Genomic DNA, 16,186 nt, shown 5'->3' on the forward strand with positions numbered 1-16,186 from the left:
ATCCACTGTATTTGTGTACTTAAATTCTGTCTTAAAAATCAAGCGCATTGCCACGTTGTTTTTAATCAGATATAACTTAATTTTTCTCGATGTCTCAGATTTAACGTTTGAGTGCATCGCTCTGTGGGTTGCTTGTACTCCGTGGCTCTCCAGGAGTTGAGAAGGCCCCTGCATGAAATAGCACAATACCACTGTGTGTTTCTTGAATCATTTGGCTGCTTTATATATACAGTTTGTATCCTAAATGCACACATCCCCCCTCCCTTCCATCTATTGTCTGTATGTCTGTCTTTTTTTTTTAAAGATTTTATTTATTTATCTGACAGAGAGAGATAGCGAGAGCAGGAACACAAGCAGCAGGAGTGGGAGAGGGAGACGCAGGCTTCCCACCGAGGAGGGAGCCCGATGTGGGACTCGATCCCAGGACCCTGGGATCATGACCTGAGCTGAAGGCAGACGCCTAACGACTGAGCCACCCAGGCGCCCTGTATGTCTGTCTTTAGCAACTGATTTATACCACTTTGTAATATGCTGCTTCTGCCCTCCTTTCAGTTAGTAAAGCAGATAGATCCCCGCCTAATGACCTGTGTGTAAGCTGGGACATCTGTTTTGGATGGTGCAGAGTCACGTTCATTGTTTACATGAATTCTTGGCTGAGCTCTGGATGTTTGGGTGCGTAACAGCATGTGCGGAGAGGAACGAGGGAATGAGAACTTAGAAAGCAGGAAATAATAATCATATTAATTAAGAGATAGTTCTGTCTGAGGGAGTTACTCTCTTGCTCAAATCAAAGCCACATTTGCCATCTTAAAACCTTCCTAGAGTTGAGAGACTATGTGGTGAATGGATAGAGGTGAGCTATCAACAAAACTGACTTAATGGCCAGTCCCCAGCTTACATGAGGGAGGGTTAGGTCCGGAACCCCCTAAAATGAATCCATGACCCTAAACTGCCCATCAGTTACACATGTCCGCTTGAGACCACGGGAGGAGGAATGAGGAGGTAGACGGCTACAGGCTAACATGCCCACCCTGTCTCTTCCATCCCCATCACACTGCTCTGTGGTCCAGTGTGTCTTACATGTTTGTGTACTGTGCACATTTCACACAAGTTCATGAGGAGCTTTACATCCGTCAAGGCTTCTGTAAGTTGGGAGTGGTCTGTAGATGGGAGAACTGGAACTGCCGATAATCTGACGAGCAGAACTACATTTAATGTTTATATTTACCATTGTAAAAATGTTTTCCTGATAAAGATTAGAAAAGGAAAAGCTTCTTGAGAGCAAAGCCTGCCTACAGGATTCCTATGACAACTTACAAGAAGTAATGAAGTTTGAAATTGACCAACTTTCAAAAAACCTCCAAAACTGCAAAAAAGAAAATGAAACTCTGAAATCTGATCTGAATGTAAGTTAAGAAGGGTATTGGTAATCGGTGCTTTTGTCCTGGATGTGTGATTATTCCCTGGGGCACAGGGCAAGGCCTGTTCTAACTTCCTGTTCTGGCCCATCGTGCCTGCCAGCGTAGAAGGTACTTGATGTGTTTGTTGACTACACATTGCTAGTAACAATTACTTAAAATCTGATATGACGTTGTCTTTTAGAATTTGGTGGAGCTTTTTGAGGCAGAAAAAGAACGCAATAACAAATTATTATTACAATTTGAAGAAGATAAAGAGAACAGTTCTAAGTGAGTGTTATTTATCTTTTCTGTTAGTTGACTAGAATATCATTTATTACTACATTAACTTGAGTTATTTTTTTTTATTGCTGATACCCTGTGAAGTTATTTTTTTAAGCATTCTAAAATGAATATCAGATTCTTTTGTGTAAGAGGGTATATAGAGAAATTTATTTGATAAGCTGTGGTACTTATGAAATGAATAGCAGTTGGCAGTGATCAGAACTTAGGGCCTTCTCTAAATAAATCAGAGTAATTTTATAACGGAATGGAGGGCGAATGGGGGGACTGAGTTTTATTTCTGTCTCTGCTCTTCTTTTTCTAGCTGTTCTATTTCTCTCTTGGTCTCTTAATATGAATGCCATTGTCTTTCTTCCCACTCTCTCCGAGTTCTTTCCCTTGGTGATCTCGGTCAGTCTGTTGGCCTCAGCCAACAGGATGATCATCACTCGAGTGAGAAGAAATTGCATTTGCTTATTCAGCAGATACTTGTAGAGTTTTTAGTATGACTCAGATTCTCCTCTAGGCCTCGGGATACAGGGGTTTATACATCTAGTGGGCATACATCCTAGTTGGGAAAAAGTTAACATTTAGTCATTTGTTCATATACTAGGTGATATCCAACAAGCCAGGCACTATTCTGGTAAATGCCAGAACATTTATTTAATAAGAGGTGAGACAGTGAACAAAATATCCCTGACCCATGAGTTTCACATTCTAGCAGAGAGATAGGTAATAAACGAGTCCTTATGTCAGCAAGTCCTAAGTGCTGTAAAGAAAAAAAAACTCATAGCACAAAGATGGGATCTCCTTTAATAGTTGTTGAAGAAACAGGTAGACCCCTGACTCCTGCTGGAACGCCACGCCTACCACCAAGTGTGTGCTGCACAGAGTTCCCTAGTAGTTCATTGAATCTCTTCTCTACAGACACACTCAGTTCCTGTTTCCCTTGGAGGAAGTCATGAGTAAAAAACATCATTCTTTTCTTCCAGAGAAATCTTAGAAGTTCTTGAGGTCGTACGTCAGGAGAAACAGACAGAGGTGGCCAAGTGTGAGCAGCAGGTGAGTGACATGTGCTCTAATTCCAGCATTTGAGGTCTGTAACTTCTGTTCCTGGTGTCAGAGGAGGTGTATTAGGAACATGGTTTCAGCTCTCAGGTGTCAAAAATTGGTAATAAAAAGAAGGACTTGTTGGTTGGTTGTATTATTTTTGAAGTCTTGTTTTTCTAACTCCTAGATAGCTATAATCATACTTTGTTGGCGGTCCCCTGGAGGAAACCCACAAAATCATCGCCTTTTAACCCAGCTTCTCCTTTTCAGGTGTTACCCTAGTGAGCACTATATAATGTGAAAAGCAGATTTCATCTCCTTTTTTTTCTATGTGTGTGTGGTTAACGTTGTGATTTAATTTTTTTTCTAAAAATACTTTTTTCCATAGATGGCAAAAGTACAGAAACTGGAAGAGAGTTTATGTGCTACAGAAAAACTAATACGTTCTCTGGAGAAGTCTAGAGATGCTGACAAGGTTGGTGGAGGCCAAAGCTGCATCCCTCTGCGTTGTCTTTATAAGTGACGCTTTAACGTTCCAGTCTCCTTCCCCCAGGGTGACTGGTAGCTGGCATTTTCATAGACACTTAGGCCTTGTTCATCTTCCAAGTTTGCCAGAGAAGAAGGTCTTCTATTTAAGCTAATTCTCCATGTAACTGCAAGAGCAAACCATTCTATCACTTCTCATGGCACTGTGTCTGAAACACATCCTGCCCCTTTTAACTAGGATGCTGTTAGTAGGACCTTTTCTTGTTCGCTCTGAGTCCCGTAATACAAACTGTCAAATCCCTGCTGTTGAATTTCACCAGAATAGTAAATGAAATATGTATGTCCAAGTATAAAATTAGGTATAAATTCCTTATATGCCTGCCTCTAATTCATTCAGAAAAACCAAAGCAAATGACTCAGGAAAATAGTATAAAGCCGCGGGGCGCCTGGGTGGCTCAGTTGGTGAAGCAACTGCCTTCAGCTCAGGTCATGATCCTGGAGTCCCGGGATCAAGTCTCACATCGGGCTCCCTGCTCAGTGGGGGGTCTGCTTCTTCCTCTGACCCTCTTCCCTCTCATGCTCTCTGTCTCTCATTCTCTCTCTCTCTCAAATAAATAAATAAAATCTTTAAAAAAAAAAAAAAGTATAAAGCTGGGCGCCTGGGTGGCTCAGTTGTTGAGCATCTGTCTTCAGCTCAGCTCATGATCCCAGGGTCCTGGGATCGAGCCCCGCATTGGGCTCCCTGCTCCGCGGGAGGCCTGTTTCTCCCTCTCCCACTCCCCCTGCTTGTGTTCCCTCTCTTGCTGTCTCTCTCTGTCAAATAAACAAAATCTTTAAAAAAAATAGTATAAAGCCGTTAAAATATAAATTGATAATAATGTAAGGTGACATTTTGCTAAAATAAAATTGGCTTCTCTTATTGTCATTAGGAAAGACTGTTGTTTTAAAAATGACCTCCTCCTTAATGTCATTGCGTATGAAGATACTGTTTCTGTCCTTGTCAGGAAGTTGTAGCTGACCTCATGAGCCAGGTCCAGGAGCTGAGAACAGCGGTCTGTGAGAAAACAGAAACCATAGACACCCTGAACCAAGAACTGAAGGACATAAGTGTAAGTTCTGTCACCGACGAGATACCACACTTCACAGATTCCTCAAGAGTTTAACAAATGCTCCACCAGAAAACAGATTTCTGTGGTCACCTCGGTTCAGAAATACTAGGTAAAGTTCCACAGGTTTCTGGCTTTGCAGCACATACAGAGCCTTTACTCTGTCCCCGTGCAGCGTGCGCCCCTGGGGGTGGCGTAGGCTGCGGCCTTGGGCCGGGAGCAGTGTTCTTTGTGCACCGGGCGGGATCGCTGATCAGAAACAGACTGGCCGTGGTCTGTGATAGTTAAGGGTATGTGGTGTTCCTTAATTGCTTCAAGAAAAAACAATGACACATTTTGGTTAAGTTCAGAAACATTCATATATAGTGAATTTTTTCCACTGTTCGACTTTCTTATCTCCTCAAGTAACTGCTTTCCTCAAGTAACTGCTTTCCCTTGCACATATCTAAGTGGAGTGTTGGTGCTTCCTCCTCACCTTGGGTCAAGGTGAAAGTTTTTGTCCACGTTCCTCATTCCTCTGCTACAAAGGGAGCTTGCTGTTCTCCACATTTATCTGCTAACGGCAGTCTCCTGATAAAGGTGTGATAATAAGATGGGGCGCCGGGCTAGCTCAGTCAGTGGAGCATGTGACTTGATCTCGGGGTCGTGGATTCGAGCCCCACTTTGGGTGTAGAGATTACCAAAAACCTGGATGTGTTTTCACTGGTATCTATGGGACTTTCTGATAGCTCCTCACCTTTCGGGCACTTACCTGTTCCTTCCTCCAACGAGTACTTATTGATTTGTGGTAATTTCATCATCACCTTGGAGCTCTGACACTTTCTTGTTACTTTAATCTAAAAATAAGCACAGTAGGGGTGCCTGGGTGGCTCAGTTGGTTAAGCGTCTGCCTTCAGCTCAGGTGTTGATCTCAGGGTTCTGGGATCGAGCCCCGGGTCAGGCTCCCTGCTCGGCGGGGAGTCTGTTTGTCCCCTCCCTCAGCTCCTCCCCCTGATTTGCTCCTTCTGTCTCTCAAATAAATAAATAAAATCTTAAAAATATATATATATATAAACACAGTAAAACAGATAGCTCTTGTAGCATAACTTTCTTTTTTGCAGTGCAAATACAACTCTGCTTTGGTTGACAAGGAGGAGTGTAAAGTGTTGATTAAGAAACAGGAAGTGGAGATTCTGGATCTGAAAGAAGCCCTTAGACTGAGAATACTCTCTGAGGACATAGAGGTATATGTTAACACATTCTGACTCTTTTTTTGCTTTTTCCCTTGTCAACGTCTATATGTGCATATGTGTGGGGGGGTTAGTAATAAAGAAATAGAGGGCTTCTTAAAGGAATAAGTCATAATTAGAGCCATTTTCCCTAGGGTTAGGCCGTTAATAGGTAACATTAAAATTGTTTTATTTTATCCAGTTGGTTGATTTTCATTCATTTGTGCTAACACCTGGTAAGTTCCTGGAACTGACCCTCTTCCTGAAGGGGAGCAGAGTGGAAGCTGTTTACTCGGTAGGGTGGCAGCAACAGGGATCAGAGAGAGAGCTGGGCAACAGGTTAACCTCAGGCTTGCCTCTTGTGTTTTAGCTAAAGTGAGTTTTAATTTTTGTTGTTGGTATAAATTTATCTTTTTTAATACTAAGCCATACCATCTCATGGTTCAAAATTCAAATTATATAAAGCAGTATACATTCCCTCAAGTATCCTTCCAGAGATATCTTAGGCAAGTCTCATATACATTTAGTTTTCCTTTTTTTCCACACAGATGGTAACCCACTGAGTATACTGCTCTGTGGTTGCTTTAGAGATAAAGTTTTCTTGGGGCACCTGGGTGCTCAGTCGGTTAAGCTTCTGCCTTCGGCTCAGGTCATGATCCCAGGGTCCTGGGTTCAAGCCCCACATCGGGCTCCTTGCTCAGCGGGGAGTCTGCTTCTCCCTGTATGCCTCTCCCTGCTTGTGCTCTCTCTGACAAATAAATAAAATCTTAAAAAAAAAAAGAAAGTTTTCTTGCTAATCTATGCTACCCGTGAAACAAACTCAACAAATGTCTCTTGAGCCCACCTACCATACATCCTTGCCTGGCTTGGCATTTGGGAACAGAGGAATGATTAAAACACTGTTACTTACCTCAAAATATGCCATCTAGTTTAAGAGTTAGATGTATTTAGATGTAATCCATGACCTGGGAGCACAGGAAGGGGAGGAGGGGAGTGATTATGCTTAGAGAATTCCAGAGCTCTTCCCAGAGGAGATCAGATTTGTACAAGACTTCTCTGGGGGAGGGAAGCTTGGCAGCTGTGGGTGTTTGTGGAACGGAGCGTCCCTAGCAAGGGGGGCGGTGGGGTACATCCAGCTGGAGGTCGGGGAGTCTGTGTCATGGAGGGTCTCGAGGAGCATCAGCTGTATCTTTTAGGAAACCAGGGCGGTGTAGACTTTAGCCCAGGCCAAAGGCGATAAGGCCCCGGGCCCAGAAGTGCTGGTGGGGATATAGGGCGAGCTAGAACTGGGCGGTGCCTCATAAGGACCGCTGACAGTTGCTGGTGTCCGTAGGATGGGTGCTGTGGCGGCAGGAGCATTCAGAGTGGGTACCGAGGGCTCCAGCCACGGTGACCGAGGAGGGTTCTGTGTACCCCTGAGATGGACGAAAAGAGGCCTGAGGCAAGTTGGTGAAATACATTTTGTACACACTAGTTTGGAGCTGTGAGAACCTGTGGGGGTAGGTATCCAAGGCCGATATACCGGGTGATTTGTCCTTATATCCTCCTGTAACCCAGAAAAGACTTGAAGCTGCTAACATATATACGATACAAGGAGATTAAAACAGGCAGGTAAAATCCAGGTCAAAGGAAGATGAGACGAGTGATAAGCTCTTAAGGGCACGGGCTGTGGGGTTGGACTGCTTGGGAGTCTGAGTCTTGGCTCTGTGACCCTGTGAAAGTTACATTTCCCTCTGTGCCTCATTTATCACATCCCTGGAGCAGAGAGAACAAACTACTGCTTCGTGCGTGAGAAGCTGAAATGAGGTGATACGTGGAAAGTGCTGCAGACGCTGCCAGGCACCCTGTAAGGGCTCAGCCCCCGGGACCGGGCAGCAGTTCTGGGAGGCTAGCTGAAAAGGGCATATACAGGGTCAACTCTACTGCACTTAAAAAAAAAAAAAGAAAAGAAAGAAATTTAAAAGAAAAGGAAAAGTTGGCACATAAAAGGCACACCCTAAGGTCTTGTACAGAGTATAAGATGGGGACTAAAACTTCAGTTGGCCACGGCCTGTCGCCAGAGCTCAGACGGAAGCCTCGCTGTGTGAGTGGGAGGAGCTGAGTGATGCGCACTCAGTACGATTCACCAAAAAGTCCTTCCTTCCTCCCTTTGTCTCCTTGGGTCTCTCTTTCTCTTCCCTCCTTAAAAAAAAAGGGTGACTCTGCATATTGAAGTATCTTAGATTCGAGTGGAACTCACCGCACAGTTAGTTCACATTCCCTTTTTACTAATCTCCCGGCTTCATTAGCTAAAGTATTTACAACTGGGGACAAAGGAGTCCTTGCCTTAATCCATACAAGAGCTCTTAGGAATCCGAAGACTCATGAAAGGACAGACACACCCTTGGGGGAAAGGGACACGGGGAGGTATAAACCTTGCTGAAGTCAAAGAAACGCGAATTAAAAACAGAGCTACTTCCTGATCTTGCAGCTGGTAGATATTAAGACCCAAGGAAGATAGCAGAGAAGGGTGATGACTCACACTTCTGGTGAAGCTTAAGTTCAGCCTTTGGGGAGGTGGTCTGGTAAAACCCAGCTTTCATCTTTTTTTTGCATATACTTCGAGTTTGCACTTTTAGAAATCAGCCTAAAGAAATAATCTAGATGTGATAATATAAGGCATGTAATAGTGAAAAGTTCAAATCAGCCAAACTATTCAGTGATGGGTTGAATTGTGGTGCATTCATAAAATGAAATCGAGCCCACCCCCTGAAAAATGATAGGATGAAAGAGTGAATACATGGAAAAATGTTTGTGGTACATCAGGTATCTGGGTGTGTGCCCCTGGGATGTATCACATTTTTCCCGCACTCTTTTATCATATCATTTACATACACATACATTATTATTGTATGTGACGTGTACATAACATTCTTTATATACGTATTCTCTGTATTCTAATATTGTACATGTTAATTTATATGTAGTTACATAAGTTATATATATGTACATATACACGTGCACATTTGGAAAGTTAGAGTAAGCAGATTCTGCTCTAACTTGGAAAGGATTGCATGCTGTGTACATAGGAATTATGTATGCAACCTACAGTATTCCTAATTCTCTCTGCCACTTTTCATCAAGCTACTCCCCTGAAACTCTGACAGCCTGTGACTACGTATCACACTGTCTGGTGACTGCCCAGGCCCTCCCCCAACTGGCTGCGGGGCATTCATCTTTACAGCTCTTTACCTTCCAGTGTATAAACGTCTAGAGTCAGTTGGTCAGACAGCTGTGTCTGGAGTCCTCCTAAGAGAAGAGCGATCAACTTTGAGATCCTGGGGGTGAGGGGAAAGGTTCGATGTTAGGGGAAAGGGGTAGAATGAAATCAAACCCCAATAGGGATACCTGTATGAATTTCCTGTAGTTTCTCTTTAGACCCACTCACTTAAATATTAACTGTTTGGTTTGCTTTGGAAAGGATTCACACATAAGCAAAAAAAAAAAGTAAAAGTTTTTAAGACTTTCTTAACCTTTTAAAATTGCATATAGTGGTGATTTGCTAATCCTTAGTGGAGTACCCAGTTAAGAGAGGATTCTTCCTTTGTGGGGATTGTCTCCTGACAGAGGGATATGCTCTGCGAGGACCTGGCCCATGCCACTGAGCAGCTGAACATGCTCACAGAAGCCTCGAAGAAGCACTCGGAGCTGCTGCAGTCCGCGCAGGAGGAGATGACCAGGAAGGAGGCCCTGATCCAAGAACTTCAGCGCGAGGTGAGATCCAGGGCCTCGGCTCCTTCTCTTGGTATACAGAAAGGGGGGCCCGTCGGGCGCTTAGGTGGGCCGGCTGCACGGCGGGCTCTGAACGACTCGGCTGCTTACGTGGGTTCCGACTTGCTTGGCTGCCTCTCTGCCCACCCCCGGTCCCCCGACACGCACCACCAAGTTCTAACCTCTGGGGCAAGGTTATGGCTGACTTTTGTCCTCTTGTTGGCCGTTGTTTTATATTTTATTTTCCTGAGATGACCCTTTGATTACCTGTGAGGCTCAACGTTTTTTTAAACACTGTGAGAAAGCGGGAGAGGAGAGGGTCAGAGTAGCAACCAAGGTCCACAGACATGAGCGGCAGGCGCAGTGTTTATAGCTGTCAACATTGCTGAGGTCTGGGCTGCTTTTAATACCTTACTGCTTTCCAGATTATTACTGAAGTCCTGACAAAATAACGTGAAGTCTATATCCTCCTCCCTTGGGCAGCTTGTCTGTTCTAACAGGACCATGGGCCCCCTACGATTTTCTAACGCGTCACCTCACCTCTGTTCAATTTTCCCAGCTGAACCAGAAGAAGGAGGAAGTAGAACAGAAAAAGAATGAATATAACTTCAAAATGAGACAGCTTGAACACGTAATGGATTCTGCTGCTGAGTATCCCCAGGTACTTGTCAGAAAAAGAGTGTGTTGCGGGAAGAATGAAGTTTCGTGAGTGATAAAAGTTTGGAAATTACGAAGACCGTAGCTTCATTTTTTTTTTTTATAGAAAGATTTTCACCAACACCTTTTCTGCTTTTTACTTGATAAAAAGGTACCGGTGTTTTATTTGTTTTAATTGGACAGGAATTAGAATAACAAGCTAAACAGCTGAGTGTTTTCTGTGTGCTTGGCATATACATTTACAGTGAAATCTTTATCAAACCTCACTTAATCAAGTATTCGGACGAAATTTAATTTTATCATAGAGCCCTAAAACACCACCTCATTTTCAAACGCATTTGGCAAAACTCCTGGAAACACAAGAACAAGAGATAGAAGATGGAAGAGCCTCTAAGATTTCTCTGCAACACCTTGTGACAAAGCTAAACGAAGACAGAGAAGTCAAAAATGCTGAAATCCTCAGGATAAAGGTAACTGCATGATTTTTCCGCATAAACCTAATCTTTTACAACAAACAGTATCCAAAATAAATAAGTAAAATAGTATCTCTTGTGATTACCGATGACAACAAAGTTCAAAAGGCACAGAACTAGAGGGTACATGGAAAAGCCTCCCCCTGCTGACTCCACACTCCCTAGGTGACCGTCCCTGGCAGCTCCCACTGTGGCCAGGTTCCCATATGTAACCACATCTGGAAGCGTTTGTGTTTTATGATAGTATCATACCCGGGCCGTACCAGCTGCTCTGATCACAGTGCTGCCTGACTTAGATCCTTGCCAGTTTCGTAGCTAAGGCACACGCTCTCGGTAGTTTTGAAATTTGTATTTTTCTTATTAGGAATAAGACGGAACGTCTTTGGTTTTTCTGTTTCTCTGACCTATATCCTTTGCCCGTCTTTCTATTGTTGGGCTTTTCCTGAATGATTTGTAGGCATTCTTTATATATTAGAGAGATTTGCTTTTGTCTATGATAGTTAAAAATACTCTTGTTTGCCCTTCTTTTAAACTTCCTTCTGGTTTGGTTTTGGTTTTGGTTTTACCCAGGGACTTGGGGGTACGGTGATTATATGTCGGGGAGTGTGTTTAGAGGAGTATTGAGGGGCGGGAGGTATGTGGAGGAGCGCCTGGGTGTGTGGTGTGTGGGTGTGGAGGGGTGTGGGTAGAACAGAGAGGGTGCTTCGTAGAAGATCGCAGTTGGCTTGTGAGGCCCTTGCTCTATAGTGAGTTTTTGTTTAGGAACAAAATTAGCTTACTGTAACCAAGTGACAGAAAGGACATGAAAACAGTACTCTCTTAAGCTTTGTTCCTCGTGCAGGGGATCATTCCTTGCTTTTTTATTTAGGGCAGCTCTCCGTATGCTGCTATCCCAGGAATGTCGCTGCTACCCAGATTGGCATGATTTTAGGACTCAGAAGAAATTGGGTCAGGTTAAAAGAAATCAAACAATGGGCAAGTAGAAGTAAAGGAGAAAGGACACTCCTTGCAGACAAGTATTTATTTCTTCTGGATGGTTATGCTCATGATTTTCAAATTAAAGTTCACGTAAGGATTTTGAGTGATGGGCTGTGGCACTCAGTTGGACACTACATTACAACATAGTGATTTGACAGTTCCATCCATTACGGTGTGCTCACCATGGGTATAGCTACCATCTGTCACCAGACAATGTCATTACCGTATTGTTGACTATATTCCCTACATCAGTTTTTTAAATTAGAATTTATTAAATAGAATCAAATAGAACAAATACCAAAGTAGAGACTTTTTAACATCTTTTTTCATAAAGAGATTTTAATGAATTTTGTGATATTGATAAGAGACTGTTTGACATACATGGGTATGAAGATGAGTCACAGTTCCAGGCCCCCAAGAGCTTGTCATAGTCTCCTTTTTATCCAGCGATACGCATGCAGTGTTCTATGCATCAAGGAGCTTAAAATAGGAATATGTGTCTCACGTGTGGCCTTGGGGAGCAAAATCATGCCTCCTACAACATGTTTTCTGAAGACATGATTTGATGTCTTATTAGGAGCAGTTGTGTGAAATGGAAAGCCTCCGCACGGAAGCTGAGCAGTTGCGAGAAAGAAACTGGCTCCTGCAAAGTCAACTGGATGATCTTGAGAGGGAAAAGAACAACAGGTGAGAAAGAGCCACCGGAACTCTGTGGGCTAACTCTTGGCCTGCCTGGGTGTAGTTTGGTGAGAGCAGTTGGAATTGGTTTCCTGGCGTGCACGGTGTTCACCACTAGTCCAGGGGATGCCCCATCGGTTGCTTTTGAGTCAGGGCTGGTGAGCGGGCTGCTTTCTCCAGAATGGGAGAATAAGGCCTTCCTGATCTTGCCTACTCTGTTAACCTTTGCATTGTTGTAGAGCTATTGAAATTAATTTCAGGCACGTGAAACATTTGAACCAAACTGTCTACTGCTATTTGGCAGAAAAGGGGCACGGGGTGAGGAAGCTATGATCTCTACAAGATAAGGTTCCAGAGATCCCGCAGAAAAAGGGAGGATTTCCTACCAGATGATTTTGCTTCATGACCCATGGTCCAGGGAATGATCCTGCGCGGGAAGGAGCTTTCCAGAGGAGTGCTCCCTTGGGTTTGGGTATCTGTGCATGTGGTTTGCCTTTAGCTACGGCAGTTTTCTAGTTGTATTTGCTAATGGCACAGCCTGGTGTCACGGGCAGTCACACTGTCCTGTCTCTGACACTTGAAAGTCCTGTGACTTTGGACACAGTTTTTAACTTCTAGTGCCTCCATTTCCTGAGCCATAAAATGAGGAAAATGATGGCTCTCTCTCACACAGTGCTTTAAAGACCGAAAATAACGTGGATAAAGTGCGGGTTACAGTGCTTGGCCGAGGGGTGTCACTCAATAAGTGGCAGATACTAGGTATACAGGGTAGAGTTACGATCCCGCCCTTCTGTGAACTTTCTGGAGGGATTCGAGATGAGGATGGCCTGGAAAAGTATGCAGCAAGTTGAAGTGAATCAGAGGGGATCTCCATGTAGGATGGAGGTCCTGACTGAATTCAGCTTCCCAGATTCGGGGTGCCTTCTATTCCTACCCCTGCCGGCAGGTCTTGGGCAGATGCGCTCCCCTTCCCTGTCCAGAAGCAGCGCTGAGATGCACTGTCCAAAACCCAACTGAGACAGCAGATGCTTGCACATGGTAACGGTGGCTGAGCTAACAGTCTACTCCTGAATGCTTCTCTTCACGTGTCAGGGAGCACTGGAGATGCTCAATTTAGTAGCACTACCCCTTCCAGATGATTCTGATGCGGGTAGTCTGCAGTCTGCGCACCTGCTCTCTACATGCTCCATCCCCATGTAAAGAAAAGCACAGTACTTGGTACGCTGTCTTTTATCAAGAGCTGGTATGAGCATGGAACAGAGAACGTTTTTAGCCCATTTATAAAATCACAATTAAAAACACTCTATTTCATAGCCACATGTCCCTTATAAGGAGGCATACAGAACCCCCTTCCTAAAAGATCAGAGGGGGAGAAAACTGTGGCTCAGGGGTCGGATCAAGCCCACGGAGTGTCTGGTCAAGAAAGTTTTGTTGGGGGGGTGGGGGGATGGGTCAGCCCGGTGGTGGGTATTCAGGAGGGCACGTGCTGCGTGGAGCGCTGGGTGTTACGCACAATGAATCGTGGAACACTACAGCAAGAACTAATGACGTCATGTATGGTGATTAACATAACAATAAAAATTATTTTTAAAAAAGGAAAGTTTCGTTGGAGCACAGTCGTGTCCTTTCATTTAAATATTGCATTGATATTACAGTAGCCCAAGTAGAATAGCTATGCAGGGACCCCCGCGGCTCCCCAAGCCTAGAATACTTTCTGTCTGGTTCTTGACAGAAGAAGTTCACCCACTTTTGGATTAGAGCATAGAAAACACTTCTCTAATGGTTTCAGGCGTTTTCCTCACTGAGGTCTCATTACCATTTCTGTCTAGGCTGACAGATTCATTAAGTGAAAGAAACTACTGGACCTTCTGTTTTCCTTCAAGAAATGATTTTTTGCTCATCAGTGAGAGCTATTTCTAGAGGAGTCTGTGGCATTCAGGCAGGTTCTCCTGGGGGATGTCCCCCTGGTGCAGGGGTGGCCCACAGAAACTCAATTTATGATCCTGCCCTCATCAAGCTCACAGAGATGGACTCCCATTAATCAGATTCACATGATACTGATGCATCGTCCAAAATGTAATTTCCTTTATATAGAGGAGCATTCCTTTTCCATGAAAAGATTTATGTCTGGTGCTCAGGGAATCCCCTCCCTGGTGTCAACATACATGGGATCCCAGAGTGCCATCAGAAAATTGCCAGCTGACCATGGAATCCAAGTAAAGGGGCGTTGGGGCTCCATATAGTAGGCTGGCCTGAGGAACCCTCCCCACACCCAGTGATGCCCCCTCCCAGCTGATCACCAGGCTTCTGGACCGCCTGTCTCGGCCCCCTTTGGCTCACATTTGATCTTCATTTGGTACGACTTCTGGCTCCATTTCTACTTTTCTTTTCCCCGGGCCTTGATTGGATTTCCCAGCTCTGTTCATCTCAGTTTTGTATGGGAGGCATCCTGAATTCTGGGGAGGTGCCTTATTTCATCCCCATATATCAATCACATTTGTGAACTGTGCTAACTTGACTTAATCACCAGAGTTAGCTTTTCGTTGCATAACTTGGCATTGCTGCATATAGCAGATAGGAAAGTGATACTTGAATATGCATAACCACGTTTCCCTATCCTCCCTTTCTCATCTCTGCAGTGAACAGAATCAACTAGATCATCAACAGCTGAAGAATGAACAAGAAGAAATGATCAAAGAAAGACTTGCTAAAGTACAACTTTTTTTTTTTTTTTTTACGTTTCTTGTCTGAGAAATGCTTTTCTACGTAGCATTTGTGGTTACAGATTTTAGAAACCATTTTACTCTTGAAATTTCTGTCTCTTCTGTATTCCCACTGTTAAGTTTGATATTTACCATCAATATTTAGACATCATTGATGAAATAAGAGTGAATTTGTCTTCGTGTTTCAGCGGTTAGTCTCCTGCCAGCATCCCCACACAGAGTTTTCCATTTAGAATAGAAGCAGGTATAGGGTCCCTGTGGGAGGCCTCATGGGGCGTAGTGTGTGAAGTCTTAAGAGACAGGCACCCCCTTTAGGGGTGCACCGTTGGGGTGTGGAAGAGACAGATGTTGGTTTAACTGATCCCATTACCATGAGGGAGAGTGGACTGCTCACTATCAATTTTTTTCTTAGCAGTGGTAAAAACTTAAGCCATCTTTTTCTTTTTGTCTTATTACAGAATAAATTAGTTGAAGAGATGCTGAAAATGAAAGCAGAGTAAGTGCACTGTTTCGTAATTCAAGTTCTTGTAGGTCTTTTCTTTCTTCTCCTCTAAGGGAAGAAATACTTACTATATCCACAGGTAAGTAACTCCTTTCCTTCTGGTTTCCTCTGATTTAAAACCTTGGGTCTCTTTGCATGTGTTCTATAAACAGGATTTTAATTTTTTCATCTAGTTTTCAGATTAATTTATGTAATCTTATAAACTGCCTCATTCTTAGATGAACAAGATATACTGCATTTTCTGTCAAATTCAAAATATGTAAGCTGGTTGGTATTAACAAATAAAATGGTAAAACATTAGAAAAATAGTGCACTCTGAATAGATACTCAGCCAAAGAAGAGGGCTTCAGACATTTTTTTTTTTAAGATTTTATTTATTTATTTGAGAGAGAAAGCATGGAGGGGGGAGGGTCAGAGGGAGAAGCAGACTCCCTGCTGAGCAGGGAGCCTGATGCAGGACTCGATCCTGGGACTGCAGGATCATGACCTGAGCTGAAGGCAGTCGCCTAACCAACTGAACCACCTAGGCGCCCTAAACATTTTCACTTATTAAACCTCCTAAAAGAATTTTGAAACACCATATACCCTCGTGCACATTTTTGGAGTTGACTTAATGTCTAAAATTTCTCACTGAAAGTTTACATTGAAGCAAAGGGTGGAAGTTCTCACTGAAAATAGTGCCACGTAGGAATAAAGTTCTTGGTGTCAGGACGGCCGAATGGTCTTAGGCACAGACTCCAGCACCTGCTTCTCATGGTCCAGACTTCTGGTCTCTGCATGGAGGCGTGGATTCGGATCCCACTTATGACACATCTCCAGTTTTGTTCCGGCCATTGTCCTATCAAAAGTCTCACCTTGAACTGGCCATAGAAATAAAGCTCTGGTGGTGTTCTGTT

General features: G+C 43.7%; 1 protein-coding gene across 1 annotated transcript in view; it reads left to right on the top strand.

The window, feature by feature from the left end:
- Positions 1–16,186, top strand: part of KIF15 (kinesin family member 15) — a 69,610-nt gene that overhangs the window by 49,407 nt on the left and 4,017 nt on the right. The window contains exons 21-32 of the mRNA XM_025885423.2: positions 1,256–1,406; positions 1,603–1,688; positions 2,672–2,741; positions 3,118–3,204; positions 4,220–4,324; positions 5,422–5,544; positions 9,136–9,282; positions 9,839–9,940; positions 10,242–10,406; positions 11,965–12,074; positions 14,705–14,777; positions 15,247–15,284. Of these exons, the coding sequence (XP_025741208.1) occupies positions 1,256–1,406; positions 1,603–1,688; positions 2,672–2,741; positions 3,118–3,204; positions 4,220–4,324; positions 5,422–5,544; positions 9,136–9,282; positions 9,839–9,940; positions 10,242–10,406; positions 11,965–12,074; positions 14,705–14,777; positions 15,247–15,284 (1,257 nt within the window). The remainder of the gene's footprint in view (positions 1–1,255; positions 1,407–1,602; positions 1,689–2,671; positions 2,742–3,117; positions 3,205–4,219; positions 4,325–5,421; positions 5,545–9,135; positions 9,283–9,838; positions 9,941–10,241; positions 10,407–11,964; positions 12,075–14,704; positions 14,778–15,246; positions 15,285–16,186) is intronic.

This window comes from Callorhinus ursinus, unplaced genomic scaffold, assembly GCF_003265705.2.
Source record: "Callorhinus ursinus isolate GAN/ISIS: 27379988/994484 unplaced genomic scaffold, GSC_fseal_2.0 scaffold15, whole genome shotgun sequence".
Lineage (NCBI taxonomy): Eukaryota > Metazoa > Chordata > Mammalia > Carnivora > Otariidae > Callorhinus > Callorhinus ursinus.